At 39.1% G+C, this 16104-nt stretch overlaps 1 protein-coding gene across 3 annotated transcripts in view; it reads right to left on the reverse strand.

The window, feature by feature from the left end:
• Positions 1 to 980: 980 nt before the first annotated feature.
• Positions 981 to 16104, reverse strand: part of PTCH1 (patched 1) — a 67159-nt gene continuing 52035 nt past the window's right edge. For 2 of the 3 annotated variants that reach the window (XM_063181224.1, XM_063181225.1), the window contains exons 18-24: positions 15637 to 15917; positions 13982 to 14119; positions 11881 to 12023; positions 8835 to 8934; positions 7200 to 7454; positions 5601 to 6141; positions 981 to 4175 (exon numbers count right to left, since the gene is read on the reverse strand). In XM_063181224.1, coding sequence (XP_063037294.1) covers positions 5602 to 6141; positions 7200 to 7454; positions 8835 to 8934; positions 11881 to 12023; positions 13982 to 14119; positions 15637 to 15917 — 1457 coding nt within the window. In that variant the 3' untranslated portion in view covers positions 981 to 4175; position 5601. Of the gene's footprint in view, positions 4176 to 5600; positions 6142 to 7199; positions 7455 to 8834; positions 8935 to 9108; positions 9126 to 11880; positions 12024 to 13981; positions 14120 to 15636; positions 15918 to 16104 lie in introns of those variants that run through there. The other variant, XR_010031338.1, reaches the window with a different exon arrangement.

Raw genomic sequence — 16104 nt, forward strand, 5'->3', positions numbered from 1 at the left:
CTAATCCTGAGGGTGTGAGGGAGAGTATTTTGAGTAGTTAAAACATATGTGTTGAAGTTTTGCAGTTCAAGTCCTTTAACTCTGCTTTTCTCTTTTGTGGTTAAACTTCCAGAAAACATAAAATTGAAAATTATATTTGTATTTACTCTGGCCATGGAAAGTAAAGCCTGAATTATAAATTATCTCAAGACAGGTTTGGGCTTTTTCCTTATGAGACGTTTAGAAGTCTCACGTAAAAAGATCATCTAAGGGTTAAAGGATAAAGTGAAGGACTGATGGCTCTGTGGCACTTGGAAGAATGTTGGGCAGAGTATCTGCACAGGAAAAACCACCCTGCGGTTTGCGATGCAAATGGCTTCAGACAGATGCTGTTACTCCGTTCCCTGCTGCCCACTGCAGCTTCTCCTCCCTGCCTAGTGGGGCTTGTGTGGGGCACAGGGACCTGCACCCTGGCTGGCAAGCAGTAGCACGCTTCCCAGAGGGAATTTTGTCAAGAGTCTCCCTTCTTAGGGACGGCTGTAGTTTTCAGAACTCAGAACACATTTATTTTTTCTTCCACAAAGTGGAAATACCAGATTGATTCTGTTATCCAATTTAGGGTGCAAATTCCCACAGAGATGGGAAAAAGACAAAGAATTTCCTCCCATGTCTAAGAAGAAATAACCTTTATATAATATAAAGTGCTTTAGTCAACAAATCGTTTCACTCAGACTGAGAAGGACATGCATAACCCAGTCCTAAACCTATCCCCCAACATGCAAAGGTAACAGAATCAACAGACAAGGGCCAGCATGCCACTCTTTAGACAGGGCAGCAAATGGCTCCTGCTGCAAATGGGCAAATCTGAATATCCCACACATCCCAAATACTGAAAGATCTCAGATTCATGCTCCAAATCAGAATGATTGCATGGTTGCATCTGCAGAGATAACCAGCAGTAAATAAAGAAGCATTCCATAAACAAGCAAATCCATAGCCAGTAAGTTATAATATTTTTTTATTCATGTTAGAATTTCTATCAGTGTTTGAACATTAATATTTAGAGAGTTTTTACAATTTCCATTCAAAGCTTAAAATGAGAACCACGCTAGATCACAAATGGTAACTAAAACACAGTTCAGAATTGTATGAATAGTCACACTCTCTTTCTCTCTTAACACTGTTAAACACTTTCTTTTCTCCAGGGGGTTTACAAGGAAAAGTGTGCACTGTAATTGTATCTCAGCAGTGTTCCAAAACATAATGGTATCATCATTACATATAAACTCTTTAAAAATATACTTCTGTCAAAAGACTTGATGACTACTATGTACACTACAAAAATAAATTTTCATATAAATAAATTATATGGCATAATTTTATCTTTGTAACTGAAATGACACAAACCCACTCCTACCAAACAGGCAGGCAATGAGACCCAGTTTGAATATTTTTTTCCTTTTAACTCCTTACACTAAAAGCTACAAGTCCATAATGTAAATGTTATATACTCTTTCCTATTTAACATTAGTAAGCACTCTATACAAATAAAAATCCATTAAACAATAAAAACATAACTGTAATAGTGTTTCCAATAGAAATAAAATCCCTGCATTTTGTTTGTTATAAACTGGCATGACAAATACTGTAAGAAAAACATTCTTATGATACAAAAATATAAATATCACCCATGATTAAAAAAGTTATGAAAAAAAACCAAAACAAAACAAAGGTTGCCAGCCACTGAGTTCTCCCCTTGCCAATGTGACTATCGAAGAAGAAGGTCTACATTGTGCACAAAGCAGCAGACAGCTCACCCACACACAAGCACGCAGGCAGGCTCGGGGCAGGGGCAGGTGGGCGACACTGCAACTTGCCCTGTGCCCCTTGCCTGCCGAGGAAGAGCAGGAAGCAAGGCAGCCTGCGGCACGGAGCGGCGCCAGTGGGAGCCCTGCCGGTCTCTGACACGTGAGCGCACAAGCTTGGTGGTTGAAGGCAGCTTCCAATTGGTATCATACAGTTTTGTTGCAGGTTTGTATGATCTGAGGTCACTATGCTGCTCGTGCTAAATTGGGGCCCCTCATCTTTTTGTCATCAAGAGTTTTCATGTTAGACAGTGAACTGGACCAGTAGGCAGTTGTGACATTAACCCTTGGTGTGCACTGAGACAGTAGCTTATGTATCACGGGAATGACACCAGGCTCTCGCCACCTGCTCTTTGAGCGTTCACATTGGAGATCTGTAAACAAGTGCCTCATATCAAAGTGTTTTCAAGTGAGCAAAAAAGGCATGGAATTTTGTGCATTCTCATTATCCCCATTCATTTTGCTGGCAAGGTCTGTAGGCAAAGATAGACTCCCTGAAGCCACTGGAGAAAAACACTTTCCCATCAAAGAATTGGCCACTGCTATTCAGGTATACATAAAGAAAAGCCCCACCACTGCTGTGTTTAGAAACTGAATATTGGCTGTGTTTGGCTCTGAATACAAAACTGAACATCTACCTGCTCTAAAAAACAGCTTGGTGAAGGGCAGAAAAAGATAAAAAAAGAAGACGGAGATAACGAAAACTTGTGTTGCATTATTTTAAATTAAGGTTCTTTGTTCCTACGTTTTGTTTCCAGTGGGAACACAGATTGCAGTGTTTTTCCAGACCCTTCACCTGCAGCAATCCCCTTTTAGTTTAAAAATAATAGTACAAAAAGCTAAATTAGTTTCGCAAAGAGATCCCAGTTTAGCTGTTATAATTAAAAGTGCCAATGCAGCATGGGAAAACACAAACAAAAAAGAAAATAACTACCCAGGCCTTAAGTGTCATTACCATCCTGGCCCACCAGAAAGCCATTTATATTTAAAAGTGAATGTACTTTTTTTTTAATCCTTCCATTTGATTTTTATTACTTACTATTAACTCCTTCCTGCCACAAAAATAAGGTGACCAGAGATACTGCTTTCAATGCTGTAATGACTCAGCTAAGCTGTGGCTCACCATCAAACAATCCATTATCCAGCTTCTGATCCCATTCAAAATTAACAGTATCAAAATAAGGCAGATCAGATGCTCATTGTATTTCTATAACCACCAGCACCTGCCAATATCCAGCACCTTCGGAAGTGAAAAAATAATGGTCATAGTGCTTGCACTTACCTGGCATATTTTGCAAGGGAAAAAAAAAACTCGAAGCACTACATGAACTGTAATTAAGCCTCACAACATTCCTGGGAGGTAGGTAAGTGTAATTATAACCATTTTACAGAATGAAAAATTGAGGCATGGGGCAGTTAAGTAACTTGACTAAAGTAATGTGAAACAAGTCTTTAAGGGTTTGGGAACTGAAATATAATTCTAAACCTCAACTCCCTGTCTTCTCTAGTATTTCAGTTGGGCCTTTGATGATGGCAGTCTATAGCTGTATATATTGGTAAACAACAACAGAGTTTTCACTAGTGCCTACTAACAGGGAAAGCCAGACTCACATCAGCATGAGTGGGTTTGCAAGCCCACCAAGTGTTAACATACAGTAAAAGAGAAACTAGAGTACACCAGGAACATACACACAAAAGCAGGCATGTTTCCAGATGCACGCTTGGACACATACAGCAAAATAAAACCTGCACATAGCTAAGTTATTTAAGCCTCCCAGATTAACTCGCTTTTCTTCATATTTGCTTATTTTAAAAATTACCACGCATAGCGTGTTTGAAAGTTAACAGTAACATTTCATACTACCACAGGGTTGTGATACACAAATTTAAAATATTTTAAACAGACATGTACCTTTTAAAAAATCCTATTACATAAGCAATATTTGCATAGAATTATACAAGTAAATTATAAAATATTTAAGCAGCAGCAACTTATGCTGAAATTTAGAACTAGATTAAGCTTAGTTGTGGCACAGATATCAATGTACAAAAAGTACAAAGAGCACACAATTTTGTCCCCATTCTATTGCCCAAAGGCAAATTACTCCAGACTATACTACTTTACATCATTCTTTTGTATATTACATATGTGTACATCTTTTAAATACTTAAAAGAAATATTTAACAAAATAATACAATAGGTTACAGTAACAGTGAACTGTTGTCCTGATGCAGCATGTCCTTTTCTACAACTTCAAGCAGTTCTTCTCTTCAAGCAGTTCTGGAATACAGTTTTCCATCTTTGGCCTCTTCTTTGCTTCAGTTATTACCCTGTACAAATAAGGAGAGAGAAAAAAGCAAACAGTCACTGAATTTCAAGAAAAACAAATCAAATGAAACCAACTCATTTCATGATTCTTGTGGTTAGATTTAGTAGTCAGGAAATGCTGGCTCTACTTTCATCTCAGTTATTAATTTCCTGGTGAAGAAATACTGACGCCAATTAAAAAAATGTTGATGCTTTAATTTCTAAGTTCCCAGTTTTAGATAGCTGTGACAAATTCAGTCAAAACCAATGAACAGTTGAAGAAGTATGCTACATTGAATACGGAGTTTATTTAAGAGTCTCACATTAACGTACACTTCAGCTTGAAAAAACTAAGCCCAAGTATTTCCTTATTCTTTGGATACTATTATTTGTCATATTTCTAGACTGCAAGGCTAAAGGCATTCACTCCTATTTACGCTTTGGGATGTTTGGAGAGACATTTTATGATTTAGAAAGTGGTTTCATTTTGAATTATCATAGAAATTTCTGTCAAAACTCTGTGTGTGTGTGCATACACATGCATGCATGCGTACATGCAAAATATTCTAGAATCAAAATAAAATTACTTGCTCTGTTCAGACTGTTGTCTGTCACTGAAAAGCTCAGACAAGCAAAGAGAAAAAACAGTAATCGACAGATAAGTAACTATTCTATTCCCTGCAAGAGAACATAGTAAAAATAGTGAGAAATAGTCTTCATATAAGAGCCCCAATAAGTTTTCAGTGTAAAAACTCAATGGGCAGCTCTATCCTGTGCAAACCTGCGATTGCCACGGCAGATGCCCCTGGCATGGCAGAGGTCAGCTCAGACACCTCCAGTGTACGAGGTCACTGGGGAGGTCTCTGAAGGCCCCTCCAAAGAGCAGGGGACACTCTGCTGAGCAGAAGTGCACTAGGCATGTAGGACTTCCCACCTCTCACCTGGCTCATCTTCCAGAGGGATTCAGTCCTTATTATGGACTTTAAATTCTTTCACAAATTATTTTATTCAAGAGATGACAACTCCTCAAGTAGCTGACAATTTTTACACTCTCCTAGACAATGTAATTTTATATAATGTTTTAAAGCATGCCTGATTCAGGGATCAGAAGACAGGACTTACACAATGGCATATGCAGTCGCAGAACTCTGAAGATGTTATACAACATCTCTGCTTTTTTTTCCTCATCAGGTAAACTGGGATTGTATGATTTTGCAAGGCTCTTCAAAGTATGACTTCCCAGTGTTGGAGTGCTCTATCTTAGTCAACCTCATGTCCAGTGCAAAATGTACTATATTCACAGGTAGCAAATTTAAGGTGATCAGCGTGACCTGTAAGTAGCGCTGTCTGTGAAAAGTTATCTCTGAGAAATTGAATTTTCCTCTTTCTTTTGATCACACCATTGCCTGACACAGGCCAAAGCTTACAGTTACGCAGGATGGACCTACCTTATTGTGAGCTGTTGCCAGGAATCCTCTCCTCACATTCAACATCTTGCAGTTCTATAACTTCCACTTTAGAATTCCTTCTTTCACATCGCACATTAAAAGGCACGTGGGGGTCCTCAAATGGCGCATGGCCAGCCTCGTGGTGTCCCTCGTAGGACGGAAAGCTCGCTCCCCGAGGGCTGTGGCTGTGGAGGGCAGGGTGGACAGCAACAGTGACTGAGGCTGAGGCAGTCACAGTAGTGATGGGCTGGCAGTAGGCTGCTCCCGCGGCGCCCGCGGCCCCGAACGCCGGGCTCCGAACGCTGTGCGAGCGAGCCTTGTGGCCCAAGCGATCCCTGCTGCTGCTGCTGCTGCTTGGTGCCGAGGGCCCTTCAGTAGAAATTTCAAAAGCGTCCCTGCGAGGGCGGTAAGGAGGTGGTCGCGGCCCTTCCCTCGCTTCCCTTTTGGGCTGCCTGCCCTGATGCCATGGCTGCTGCGTGCTGGGCTCTGGATTCGGCTGGAGCCGAGGGCTCGGCTGATGCCTGGCCTCCGGCTGAACCACCTGAGAGAGACACACACGGTTACGCCTCTGACACAGCAAAGCAAGCAAATACCACGCTTGCTTATGTTTTATGCTGGGAATAATTATAATAATGCTCTGACTCTACAAAGGCAACGTGGTGGAATCTGATAATTGATTTTTCCATGGTTTTTGTCTGAAGTTTTTTAAACCTGGAAAGCACATCTTCAGAAAACACAGGATGACAGCTGAAAACATTATTGTAAGCTTTGTACATGCTGGTCCATCTTTTCAAAGGGATGGGTGACAAGCACTTGGTCTTAACTCAACAAGCAGAATTGCAGGCATTTGGAAAAGGCCATTCCATGCAGGGAACATACACAGGATGTTAGTAGGGTACTTTGTATAGACTGTAGGAATCTGTTTTCTGATTTCCATAAAGAGCGTGAAGCACAGCAGCTACATCAGTCAATAAACCGTGACCAACTTCAAATGTGGCTGTGCTTGTACCTATTTCTAGGCCTCTGCTGAACAAAACCAGATCCGCATTGCAGCTCAGCATGCAACATCAGCAGGGGTAGGAGACAGAGCTTTTTCACTTTCCTTTGAAATCGCAATTATGCCAAACCAGTAGCAAGATGCAACTAGGCCCAAGATTTGGTACAGCACTTGAACTGCTTTCTTCTGGCTCTAATCTTTCTCTCCAAAATGTGCTGCCTCAGAGAGGTATATTACAGCAATCCACAAGGAGCTGTGTAAAAGAGGCTGGTATCTTGTAATGCCTCCCTCTCTCTCTGAAAACAGTCATCAAACAGACTGAGAGCTCTCTCTTGTGGCTGGTGCCAATAGGATGTAATAGCAATTACCCATGCCAAACGCCTGCTTTTGGCCCATTACTTTATCCCCAGCTCAGCTGTAAAGGAGAGAATCAGGAAAACCTTCACTTCTGCGAACAGGTTTTGGCACGAAGTTACAAAGCACAATCCATCATAAAGAGTTTTCCATGAAAATAAATAGATCTTTTTAAAAAAACCCCAAAACCAAAACACACCAAAAAACTTCTTCTTGCCCTCCTGCTAATACATATGAAAGATACTTACAGTGGATCTTGCAAAGAGAGGATTCTCAGTCGCTTCCACTATTACTTGATGAGCTGGTGCCCCAGGACCTCGGGTGGCCTCGTACTGATGCAGCTCTTCACTGATTCCAGACACTGTGGTTTGAGAGCTGTACTCAGAATCAGAGGAATCTGAAGCATTATTTGTGTGGCCAGGTGGCAGTGCAAACCTCACAGTACCGGGGGGTGGCTCAGGAGATGGTGTGGGCAGTCTGTCCTGTCCATTGGTTGGAGAAACCTGGTGACAGCAACACTTCCAGTTACATTCAGCTAGCTTTAGCCTTTTAATCACTAGAGCTTGACACAAGCAATGTTCTGCCAAATACACCCTGCCGTGCCACAACAAGCTTAGCAACAGTTTTCTGATGAACACAGATACTGAACTGAAAAAACTAATGGAAGTATAAAAGATATGACTTTCATCTGCAGATACATATGTAAACAAGACTACACAGATATAATTTTATCAGGAAGAGCATACATGTGTGCATGTGCATGCACTTGCAAATATAAAAACAAAAATAATATGTGGGCTCCCCTCCCCTTTCAGCAAGCATTAGCAGTGATTCCACAAAATCACCTCAGTGGGTCGGGACAGTGTTACTCCATGTCTGTTTGCAAAGAGAGATGGATACACACATCACAGCAACATATACGGTAATAACACACACATTCACATTATTTGAGTAATAGACAGGTCATGCATACTGTTAGGAATTAGGAGAGCACGCATTGTTGTCAAAACTGTTTTACTAATATTAGAAGAACCCAAACACTTGTGAAATATACCAGTGCTGAATACATACCTTGTGTTTTGTTCTTGTGCACATACATATATATAGATATATGAAACATAGCACAATGATTCTATTGACACATGATAAAGATAACCCCAGGTAACACAGTAATTGTATTAACTACAGGGTAGGTAATAAATGACCAACAACCAAATATAAAGTTTGTATCCGTGAATCCTGGAGTCTGGACTCGGAGTTTGTGCTGTAAAGTCTCCAACATCTAAGTGAAGCCTTCCCCACAACCAAAGCCTAAGTGAAGCCTTCCCCACAACAAAAACGCTACTTGAGGCAGGAGAATGCCACAGGGAGAGGCGGCTGGGCAGTGGGGACCTTCTGGTAGACCGATCCTGGTTATCAAGGTGTGGTCTCTCGACCACCACTGTGTGTGTTGGTCCACACGGGGCCTTCCTGGTGGTCTGCTCAGCTAAACACTTTGAGGAATGCAACAGAGCCGCTGAGGTAGGAAAGCAGAAGCTATGTGTAAAAAACAAACTATCTTTTGCAAAATATTGAGGGAAATTCTTATTTTACAAACTTCTTTGCATATCACATTACGCTAGTAGTATAAATAACCCTATCAGGTTTGCTTATTGTGACCTCTAAAACAAGACTTATTTAAAAAAAAAAAAAAAACTTTAAAAAGGCGTAGTATCAACTATGTACCAAACAGCACTTTTTATTAAAAATTTATAAAGATGCCTGAGAGCAAGAAACCTAATCCAAGAAAATTTTAAAAATATTTCCTAAAACCAGGGTGTGACTGAGGGGGACAGCAACACAGACATGGTATTATTTTTCTGTTCACTATTAATTTTACTGACCTCAGGGTATGGTCCAAAGAATGAGAGAAGAACAGGAAGCAGCACCAATCCATTGAGAACTCCCAGAATGGTTAGGATTGCCAAAACAGCAAAGAAATACCTGAAGTACAGTTTAAATAGTTTGGGGGAGAGAATAGCTGCTGTTAGAAACAAGGGATCACAAATTACTCCAACATATGTTAAAATAATAAAGATCCTAAATTAACTCTAACATATTACTAACATCAAAGAAAACATTTATATCACTTTCCATATAAAATATTGGGGTTTTTACCTTTTGCATTAGAGAAGCTACATTCCACAAAGTGTTAGTTGAAAAGGAAAGAAAAAAATTAAATTTGTTAATTTCCCAGAATTTGAAAGCATGTAATGTTATTTATGAATGTGTTACACAAACACAAAAATATGGAATGTGCAGGGAAGGGCTGAATGGATTGAAAGCACAAATACAATGAAAAGGGGCCCCCATTAGTGAAAACCCAGCAGAAGCAAACAAATGAAGTGAAGGGTGTAGAATTTAAACAATTTAGTGTAGAAGGAAAAGAAGCCCTCTTCTCCCAGCAGCTAATCCACTGTGAAATGCTTCTGCAACTTACAGCAGAATGTCTAATTAAATCTACAGTATATCAGGTAAGGGTTTTCCTTGCCGTTCATTAATCAAACTTAACGCCTAGAATTCTGTGAGTTCCAGTTTTACCAAATAGCTTGAATTGCAACTCTTTACAACACAGGAACCCGCCTTCTGCAAAGAAAATGCCCATTCTATAGTAAGCTTCAGCATTGTACTGAGTAAGAGCGCTCCACAATGGCAGAGCTGCATTGCAGGCTAATCTTTTGTTGAACAATTTAGCATCTCTGAATACTCTTGTTTTGCGTCAGCCAATTCAAACATAAAGGCTGAAATACTATGGAAGAAGAGAAAAGTGCACAAGTAGTTGTCCTTTCCCACCACTGAGGGCTAAGGTCTGGGATCCTTCATGAATACCAAGGTAAACCTGTCAGTAAAAGGAAAGTCTTGCTAGTTGGTATTCGGCACAGCTGGGGCTCAGACTAAACTTAAGGCTGCGTTGTAACTAATGATTTCAAGGACTCAGTCTTGGTAAATTCCTGAAGGAGAAAGCAAAGGAGAAGAACAGAGGGCAAGTTTGCTAATGGGTCTGCTGATTACATTGTCTAGCTGGCAACAAACTTTACTGCCTCCCTGTTTCCACATCTGATCAAATATATCAGACTCCTGTAAAACTATAAATATCCTGCTATTGTAAACATTTGGGAATTTCTGATCTGCATTAACAAAAATCAGCAAGCCAATCTACTCTACTAACATAAACCACCAGAACTTTAAACTGGGACACAGATCAACAACAGACATTAAAAACATTTGCATCTCATCCATCTAATGTTAGAATAAACAGGAGGATTATGGCTTTGACCAGTTGGTGTATACAGTGTCTGTTAATTTACTTAATCTTCCACATTGCTGGACTAATCTGTCGCTTTCCGGAAGTTTAGGATCTTCTTCGCCCACTCTAACAATGCTCAGGCTCCCCATAGTTTATTTTATTATATTCTTTAAACACAGCAAACTGAAGTGAGATTGTGCTATAAAAACAGAAACTGATGGCCAAAAAAAGTAAAATAACATAAGTTGAAAAGTTGAAAGGCTCATTTTATAAACTGAGAGCACATCAAATCCAAATTTGGTGCGAAGGGCTGCTACAGTCTTCCATTTGCTATGACACAAAAATGTGTGCCAAAATCTCATCTGTTAAGTAGGAAAGTAGCACACCAAAAATATACCCCTGTAAATTTAGGTTAAATCTATCAGTAACCAGTATGTCAAAATGTTCTGACCCTTACAAAACCAGATCCTAAAAGAAAAATTCTATTTCTTCAATACCAATTCAATAAAGTAAAAAAAGAATGATTTTGGGGAAAAAAAATTATTTCAGAACATAGAAAACCTGTATAGTAATATTCTTCATGCAGGTTTCATGAGATCTAACTGCAACCCGCCTGCTTTCTTCAAATCTCTTTCATACATAAACAAAAAGCCTGATGAGATTTAGCAGTCATTCTCCCAGTTCCTGCCTCTGACATTTGTTGTTCTTGTTGTCAAATGGATGTCAGTTAAGTCTAGTCATCTATCCAGCTTATGTCTACCTAAGTAGTTTAGCCATCTTTCAGAGCATTTTTATTTGGCCCAGTTCTACCTCAGTTCCATTTTAGGGCTTGGATTATTTTTTTCTGTGTGTGCTGTAGTTTACCACAAAGAGCCTGTGTTACTTCTAAGATTAGCCATTTTGCAGAGCTCCACAGGTTGTTTGGAGTAGAAGAGGATCTGTTTCATTGCACTTCTCAAATTCCCCTCAAGAAAAGACTTGCTTTCCTCTATACTTGACAAACACACATTCTTAATTATATTCACAAGAAACAGCCTGCTTGTAGTTCTAAACAGAAGGGCCTTCAGGTTTGCTGTACAAAATTTTAGTATGAAGTTCTGTGTTCATATTTATGGTTCCCCAGCTCCCAAACAGCGCCTTCTCCCCCCCACATCCCCCACCTCTTTTCCTCATTATGTAAAACCTACATAAGGATAGAAGGGGAAGGCCCTGAGAGAGTCACTTGCAGCACAGTTGAATGTTTGTAGGTTCACATGTCTTTTGCATACAAATTCTTGTGCATACAAGAAGTCTGGAGGACCTCAAGGCTAAAGGTCAGCTGCAGCTAACACTGGACAATACAAGATGCTTTGAACTAATTCAAACCCAGAATCAGCAAACTTTCTAAAGAGCAAAATTTTTGTGTTCCTTCATGCTAAGTCTCAGATTTTCCTGGAACAGATTTTAATGTCAGCAATGGAAACACTACCATGTCTAGCAAGTAACAAGGAGTTAATAAAACAGAGGGAAAGCAGGACCATGACATAAGCATACTTGACACACCATGCACAGTAATAAAATGACAGATTCACTGAAGTGAATAAAAATTAAAAGCACAGTTATTTTTATTTTTGAAAGAAAGTCAAAACACAAAAATGCTTTACCTGACAATAAAATCAAACTCTGATCCTGCAAGCATTAACACCCCAAGCAGAGTGGACACGGCCCCATCCAGCACTGGTGCAAACATGTGTTCCAATGCAAGGACAGCCCTATGGTTCCTGTCTCCTATGGCAGTTAAAAACGCCTGTAAAACAAAAAAATCCATTTCCTTAAGCAGATGTATACAACCTTCCAAACAGCCTCTCTCCTAGCATACACAGGTTTCCATCAGTAAATTACTCTAAACTACAGTTTATCAAAGTTATCTCTATAGCTGCCTAACCCCTGAGAGAAGGCTTGATCCTGCAGATTTACCACAGCAGCTGCTGAAGTCACACAACCAGAGTAAGCACTGATAACAGAGTCATCCCATAATAATTCTGGAAGCAATTCCTACTTGCAACAGTAGCCTTTTGTCTCTGGATTTGCCTATTTCCACCTGAAAAGAATCCATATCCTGGTGAATGCACTTCAGGTGTGAAAATTGCAGGGCTGCTCCTCTCATTCTTGTGGGTCCATGGCCTCTGTGACTTTTTTAACATTTTCATTTCACTCAAAAAAGTTTTTGAAAGTTCTAGTACTTCAAAGCTAGCAGTTCTATACATAAAAAATTATCCTAGGAATAGTGCTAAACATGGTAGTGCCTGAGCAACAATATCACTAGTGAACTGTTTTCATCCCTACAACTCTGTATGAATAAGTTTTGAATAAGCTTTATCAACAACATGCAAATACTGGTGTTATATAAATTTGTTATAAATTTGTCTACTTTGTATGACTTAATGGTTTAAGAAAACAAGAACCTGACTGATCTTCTTACTGTGGTTTGTAAGGGCTCTCTTTAGCTAATTCCCTACTGGCTATTAAGATACGTGCTGAAGCAGCTATCTTCCTCACAGTCCTGGAATTTAAGTCCCTCTTTTCTAAAACTAGAAAAAAACAAGGTCACAATTCACAAGCAATAGCAGAAAACTGACCCACAACTGCATTGTGAATCACTTTTAAACTCAATTAAATTTGGCATTAAAAGCACTACGTTTTTTGTTTATACAACACTGATTTGACTATTTATGTGTTCCAAGGTTTTCATCTCCAGTGTCAATGTAGAAAACCAGTATTTTCAATTTGCTTGGCATTTTACCTTCAGGCACAGGTGACCCATAAAGTCCTGTAAATTAAATTGGTTTCTTCCCAACTAGAAACAGCTGTTTTGTCCATTTTTTTATTCTATTTTTCCTGTTTTAAGTCGTCAATACCAAGAAGCTGTCATTTCTTTCTTCCTCATCTACACTAACACTTCCCAAACAATTCAAAGTCCTAGCAAATTCATTTGCCTCCAAAAGTCATCTGTAGCAGCAGGGGAAAAAAAGATGTCATCACTGGAGGAATTCAATTGCTCCTCTTTAACCTTACCCTACTTCCACTTTGGTTTTTCTCAAAATGATTCTTTTCATTTAGGGTGACTTTATGTGCCCGAACTCTGTACATCATCTAAACCACTAGATAAACAGTAGAAAAATATTTTCCTACAGACTGCATGTTTGTGCCTGCTATTAGTAGCCAATGGCTTCTGAAAAGAAGGTGAAGATTTTACAAATGGAACACTAATTCAAACATGTTCACATTCAAAAAGTCCAGAAATACCAAATAACACAATATCTGATCTTGAAAAACTCTTCTGAAGAATTCTCTTTTGTGAGATAGAGAACAAGCAAGAGGCAACAGAAAGCCGTGTAATGTTGATGCAGCAACACTGGAGCATCAGACAAGGATCATGGGAGTCTGGAATGAAGCAAGGTGATTTAAGATCTCTGTTTTCTCTACATAATTGCATTAATCAGACTAACAGGTATCATAGCTAATGATACCTGTTAGTCTGATAATGAGACTCTCTTGGCTCCTGGGAGACTGACTCAATGGCTAGGAATCACCTCATGAAGATCAACTCTTGCTCCATTGAGACAAACAGAAAGGTACATAAAACTGTGACCATTTTCCTTCTGAGAATCACGTCACTGACAAGAAACTGTAAGTATTTGTGATCTGAACATTGCCACTATTTTATTTTAAGATGTTTTTGAAATGCTTCTTGATTTTACATACCAAAGCAACATGAACAGTGAATTCCACACCAATGCCAACAGAAGCAATCAGGATAACCACAGGCACTGCACTCAGCTTTATTCCAATTAGACCCATCATGCCAAACAGCTCCACAGTCATTAGAGCCAGCACCACCACCTAGATGATTTCAAACATCTGTTAGTATTTTCTTATACTCCAGACAATGAGGAGAAAGACATTTCAAAATAATGTGGTTACCATAGGACATATTCCTCAAAGCTGCCCTATATTCCCAAAGACAAGCTGCTCTTTTTTAATTATTCTCAATGGCAACGAATGCTGCACAGCCAGTCTAAATTACACCCTAAGAAACAGTTAACACATGAAGCACCAGCTTTGTATTGGTGCAATACAATCCATCAGTGAGCTGAAAAACCATTTTTTCCTCCTTATCATGGATACTCCTCAAAGGTACATTTTTCTTTTTCACCCATCTTTCAGACAGTCCTTCCAGAAAAAGAATCTTTCAACTATCTGTATTTGAACTCTCTTTTGTAGAACTGCAAATATAAGCAAAGATGTCTAAAGCACAGAAGAAACTGAATGCCATAATCAGCTGATGTGTCTCAGGTTACAGAGGGACTCTCAGCTTTTAAAGTATTTGGGGGGGATTGACATGGACAAAGTGAACAGTTAAATATAAGAGGAAGCTTTTATTTTTCTTTCATCTACCTTGTAAAAAAACTGAGGAAAAGGGAGGGAAGGAAATCTGGAGAATTAACTTTAAAAGTAGCTAAAGCCAGGCAGAAGAAAAAAAAATAGACACACTTATAAAAGCAATGGTGTACTCTGAAAATAAACTCTTTTTCCAAAGGAGAAAAAAGTATGCACTACAATAAATTATTTTATAAGCTAATGAATCAAGCATAATAACATAAATTGCTTGATAAGGTGCTATGAAAAATATTCTAGACTAAACATTTACCTTTTAACATACCTGTCATATAAATGTACATTAAAAAAACCCTAGTAACTGTTTTATGCTTTTCTACTTCTGGCTTTTTATAAACCACATGATAGTTTATGGAATTTAAACATAGGGACATCATCATTCAATTTAACTTGAATGTTTACTGAGAAGCTTTTGGTGCCTTGCAGAAAGCATGGAGGAGTATTCTCTGCAGTTTACAATTTTATGATCTTTCTCCTCACTTGGTTACAGGCTTTCCACAGTCTGTACCGTACAACATAAGCATTTCAGTTTTTTCCAGAAATTGCATTCAGAAATGGCTGGGAAAATTTACAGACAAGCTAGTCATAAGCAACTGCCTTAAAAAATAATTATGCGTGACAAAAGAAGAGAAGGAATACAGAATTAGAAATTGTTTTAATAAAGCTCCTAATTTTTCTGTGTCTTTATTTCTTATATTAGTGTGCATTTGAGCAAGGGTAAAAGTTTATATACCTTTCTAAGAAACCTTTAAACCTGCAAAAAAGGTGGCCAAAAGATTAAGGTTATTAAGGTTTGTACCTTCAGCATGAACCCTACCCTCTCAAGTTGAATAAATATATAATGAATGATGCAATATACATACTCCACCAGAGGCCCAGACATAAACAAAACCTTCCCGACTACAGCAAGAGCTATGCTGAAAGGAATTTGACTTCAACAAAGACCCTTATAATAAACTTACAATGATCCCAGCTGTCCAGGGGTTTAGGAGGAAGAGGGCACACACCAGAAACGTGCAAGCCAAAACCACACTAATGGATAAGAGGAGCCAGTGACGAAGTCCAATGTACTGCTCCCAGAAGAGAAATGGGTAACCATTAGGGTAGCTGGAGATCCCCAAGCTGGTGTAGTTGTTACAGATAGCTCTCACTTTCTCAATAGCCTCCACAAAGTCAGAAGTTTCACGCAATCCATTGAGGTAGAAAGGAAACTGAGCATATTCTATGGGCTCAGCTGCTGGAACTAGGAAAATTACAGCAGTGTTAAAATGCACTTTTGGGAAGAACATGATATACAGGTTAGCAAAATATTTTATTCTTCACAGCAAAATGCATAAAAGGTGGTGAATTTGAATTTACTTGTTTGGAATTAATGATAGTTTTAAAACTCACCAATAAAGAGAAACTGGAAACAGTACATGAGATTACTG

This window comes from Melospiza melodia, chromosome Z (assembly GCF_035770615.1).
Source record: "Melospiza melodia melodia isolate bMelMel2 chromosome Z, bMelMel2.pri, whole genome shotgun sequence".
Taxonomy (NCBI): Eukaryota; Metazoa; Chordata; class Aves; order Passeriformes; family Passerellidae; genus Melospiza; species Melospiza melodia.